The 2,634-nt window shown below is 36.7% G+C and overlaps 1 protein-coding gene across 1 annotated transcript in view; it reads left to right on the forward strand.

Annotated features, from left to right (window-relative positions):
* The first annotated feature begins 969 nt into the window (after positions 1-969).
* Positions 970-2,634, forward strand: part of LOC106101660 (calcium-transporting ATPase type 2C member 1) — a 30,593-nt gene continuing 28,928 nt past the window's right edge. Inside the window, exon 1 of the mRNA XM_013280969.1 lies at positions 970-1,067. Coding sequence (XP_013136423.1) covers positions 1,023-1,067 — 45 coding nt within the window. The 5' untranslated portion in view covers positions 970-1,022. The remainder of the gene's footprint in view (positions 1,068-2,634) is intronic.

Consider the following 2,634-nt stretch of genomic DNA (forward strand, 5'->3'; position numbering starts at 1 on the left):
GGTCGTATAGTGAGCTGGTGATGATGATGATATTAAATATTAGTGTGCTAGTTTGCTTTTTTGGTTGCCTTTAAAAACTATATTAAACGGAATTACCGTTAAAAGATCAAAAGCCTATTGATCCTTTTGATTTTAAAGTAAAAAAAAAAACAATCTATTGCTAGATCAAAGCTTTGTATTAAGTTAACTGAAGCGTTTCAGGAATATTATTCATTTTTGTAATTGTCCTTCGTACCAGGTACGGGTAAATAACAGGAAACAAATACCAGGAACTCATAAATTTGATAATGTACAGTCGTGGAAATACGCGGTGTTTCACTTACAAAAATGTTATTTTGTTCTTTGAAATGAGACGAACTCAGCCTCTTAGAAATAATCTATTAAGCTACAGTGAGTTTCTCCAACGAAGATAATAATAAAAAAGCCTCATATGGCTGACTAACCTTCACGTATCGACACATTAAATTTGTATCCTATTATTCCAAGTCATTCTAACGCGTATTAAACGATGTGACAGAATACGGAACGCCGCCAGATTCCCCGACTGTACATACCAAAACAGCAGTTTCTCGCCTAAATTAGGCCAACTAGTTAAAATTTTAAATTAATATTGTTAATATTTGACTATAGGTTACGTAATGAGATTACTTCTTGTTATTCGGCTCAGAAGTAGAGCGTTTGTATAAAGTTTTTTTTACGTTGTATAGTCGGTTAAAGTTATCTGACCCGGTAGGTTAAAGTGAAGCTAAGGTGTACTAATTTATAAATGCTCCTCTGTCAATTTTAAACAGGGCGTCACAGAGCACAAATCCTTGATGGACTGTAGTTACTTGGGCATATGCCTTTATTAATACAAGGACACGAGGTGGTGTACTAAACTTGACTAACATAGTACTTTTCAAAGAAGTTACCGGTGATAAAATGTTGTTCATGTCTATATGTTTTAAATGTCTTTGTTTTGTGTTCAGCATTCGGAGGAGGGCGCACGGCGCGGCGCGGACGTGAGCGCGGGCGCCGGCGACATGTGGATCAGCGCCGTCGAGAGCTCCATACTCGCCTGGGAGGAGGTAACTAAAATTACTTCTACTGCTAAAAAAAATACTGTTTTCACACTTATGGGGATACAGAACACATACTAAACAAGAATACGAATCGATTAAATTCTAGAAATCTTACTAATATTATAAATGCGAAAGTTTTAATGGATGCATAGTTTTTAAGAGTTTTTGGTCTAAATATCTGGAAATTTATAGATTTATATGATACACTGAAGAACACATAGGCTATACACTTTTTTTTACTACTACGCGCACGGAGTCAAAGTCAAAAACTAGTAATAGTATAAATATATGATGATATATCTTGGAAGTTGCATAATAGATTAGATGTTTCAGTTAGTTTTTTGTGTTTAATTATTATTCCCCTCAATTCACAATTCAGAAGTAATTAAATTTTATTAGTCTAGGTCATATAATCACGTGGCGAAGAAAAGCATTAACCGTAACATGCTAAAGCAATCGAAAATATGATGAAATGATTCGAGAAAAGGTTACCTTTAATTCGACTTGAAAATACAGTGGTACGGTGATATGCATGAAAAATGGTACACAAAAATGTTTTTCGATGTATAGCTGTTTTAAGGTGATCACATAAACAAGGAAGTATTAATGTTGAATATAGATAGCTACAATAGTAGAGGAAGATCGACAGTATGGATGGATTGTGTGAAAGGATATGCTTAAGAAAGGTGTGGATTCAGATATGACGGCCGATAGAGATGTATGGAAGAGCGGCATATGTGCCGACCCTCCGTAAGGGATAAAGACAAGTGGATGACGACAAAGGTAAAGTAATTTCGAAGAAAGAATAAGTTGACAATATGTTATTTAGTCTTTAATCATTATAAAGCCACGGTAAAAAGGTCCAGAACTTGGTGTTACTGGCATGGATAGCAAAGTGATATATTTCTCAACAGGTGAATGTCCTGCGATATCTGATAAAAGTATTGAAAGTCGTTTCATAATTATATCGACCGATAAAAATCACTATGTATATCTTTATCTAACTTGCTACAGATATAAAAAAATCTGGATATCCAACTCATTGAGATATGCTAGATTTAAAACTGCACGGCTTATCATTTGGTATCGAATTGACACGCTGTGCGGGACAGTTTTATCATATAAGGTGGCAAACGAGCAAGTGGCCACCTGAATCCACCGAAATGGAAAGCGACCGTTGCCCATAAACACCCGTAATTGACTTAATTGTCGGTGGAGACGCACATAAAGAGGACATTTCTCCTTTCTATGCATCTCCTCCACCGTCAAATCCACTTTTCCTTCCCATCCTTTCCTCTTAAGAAAAGGGTGGAAGAGGAAAGGGACTAAAATTAGAAATCCGGCACAACACTCATCAGACGAAACGCAGAATTACTTCCACTTCACGCCTGTTTTCTGTGTGGTGGTATTGCATCGGGGGCGCCGGCCAATTCGTGTGACGATGTTAAAGCGGGCTCTACCGCTATTAAAGTTGTTTTGGTTCCTGATGTGCCAAATTCGTGGTTGTAGGAGCGATAGTCATTTGTTTGTATTGAACATTTGGTATAGGTTACGTAGAGATTACCGATTAGTG

The sequence above is a fragment of the Papilio polytes genome, unplaced genomic scaffold, assembly GCF_000836215.1.
Source record: "Papilio polytes unplaced genomic scaffold, Ppol_1.0 DF823958.1, whole genome shotgun sequence".
NCBI classification, from domain to species: Eukaryota; Metazoa; Arthropoda; class Insecta; order Lepidoptera; family Papilionidae; genus Papilio; species Papilio polytes.